This window comes from Anneissia japonica, unplaced genomic scaffold (assembly GCF_011630105.1).
Source record: "Anneissia japonica isolate Jap-2015-1 unplaced genomic scaffold, ASM1163010v1 scaffold186405_len1497_cov108, whole genome shotgun sequence".
In the NCBI taxonomy this organism is placed as follows: domain Eukaryota; kingdom Metazoa; phylum Echinodermata; class Crinoidea; order Comatulida; family Comatulidae; genus Anneissia; species Anneissia japonica.
In genome coordinates, this window is record NW_022720065.1 from 1 (window position 1) to 1,497 (window position 1,497).

A 1,497-nucleotide genomic window follows, 5' to 3' on the forward strand; every position below is an offset into this window, starting at 1 on the left:
TAACGTTAGTAATCCATTAAGAAAGAAACGGGAAGTTTACCTTGATGATTCAGGTTATATTCATCGTCTTCAAAAACGGGACACTTCGCCCATTATTAGTCAACCACCGATCGATATTGTTAATTATGATTTTGTCAACAAGACCGACAATGTCGGTGTTACTGATAATGTACAACGTGATCAGAAATCTGTTTATACTGAGGAACTATGCCACATGTTTACTGAATTTGTGCAGTACATCGAATATTCCTTTCATACGTTGTTGAATATTGCAAACTCATCATTTCTCGGACACTTTGAACAGTCTGAAACTGTCCTTGATGAATATGCATACAACTTGTCGAAGTCGCCTCCAATTAGTGCCAATGAAAGTGCTGCGATCATTTTTTTCAACCTAACAAGAGAAGAGCTAGAGGAGACAGATGATATACCATTCGAAGAGTTCGAATCCGATGCATTGTCGAGAGTCATTTATGCGGAAAAGGGGAAGGTTAACAGTACGAGATCTTTGCTTGAAACTGACGATATTTTTTTCAAGATGGGAGGCCACAATGAACAGATACATTACCAATGAAAGTCGAATGTTTGAATGTAAAATATTTACTGATTGTTTAATCACAGATACAGAACGTCTAAATAATATGCTGGAGGGTCGACGGGGTTACATTGAATCTTGGACTATGGCAACATTCATCCAATCACTCTTAAACAAAGGGGAACTGAGTGTGAAGGAAGCTGAATATAGCGCATTGTTTGTTCTCAATCATACAAACTTGCTGACTGAGGATAATGGCATATGCCAGGAAAGTCCTGCCATTACAAGTCACCCAGTGTCGGAGCTTGTTACTGTAGTAGGAAATGCTGTAGAGATAGCCTGTCAAGCAAGTGGAGATCCTCCACCAACGTTCAGTTGGACTTTCAATGGCCGAATTTTAGACAATGAAAATTTAAACACTCTACACATTCAAAAAGTTTCAACATTTGATTCTGGAGTTTACGTGTGCCATGCCAGTAATGAAGTCACGTCTGTGCAGTCACTAGAATGTAAACTCATTGTAGAATATCCACCAGTTATAACTCGACATCCAGGAGATAGCGACATTGATTATGGAAATCCTGAGGGTGTGTTCTTCGTATGTAATACTTCCTCTCTTCCTTTGGCTGACTTCAGATGGTTTTTCCAAGAAACATTAACATCAAATTTGGCCCTCATCGAAGGTATGAATGACACAGGCCTTGAGTTACTGAGTCCAGGTTTTCACCAGAGCGGCTGGTACACTTGTGAAGCATCAAACAAACATGGATTAATGATGTCTAAGCCAGCAAGACTTACGATATTGAACATAACAATGCCAGACGTTTCAAGTCCTATGGAACTAACATTGTTAGAAATAGAAAAATCCTAATCAGTCTGTTGCAAGTGCAATTGAAGATGTCATAGGAAGTGACGAAGAAGGATTCAACGTGCTTTATCACACGAAAGGACACCCAGGGAAA

At 39.4% G+C, this 1,497-nt stretch overlaps 1 protein-coding gene across 1 annotated transcript; it reads left to right on the forward strand.

Annotated features, from left to right (window-relative positions):
• The first annotated feature begins 489 nt into the window (after positions 1-489).
• On the forward strand, positions 490-1,406 carry LOC117111177 (limbic system-associated membrane protein-like). The gene has a single exon (XM_033254051.1). It carries the CDS (start codon positions 552-554, stop codon positions 1,404-1,406), a length of 855 nt encoding a protein of 284 aa, XP_033109942.1. The 5' UTR covers positions 490-551.
• Positions 1,407-1,497: the final 91 nt, after the last annotated feature.

Excerpts from the sequence above, each read along its gene's own strand:
- LOC117111177 (XM_033254051.1), top strand. The coding sequence starts at position 552 with ATGAACAGATACATTACCAATGAAAGTCGAATGTTTGAATGTAAAATA.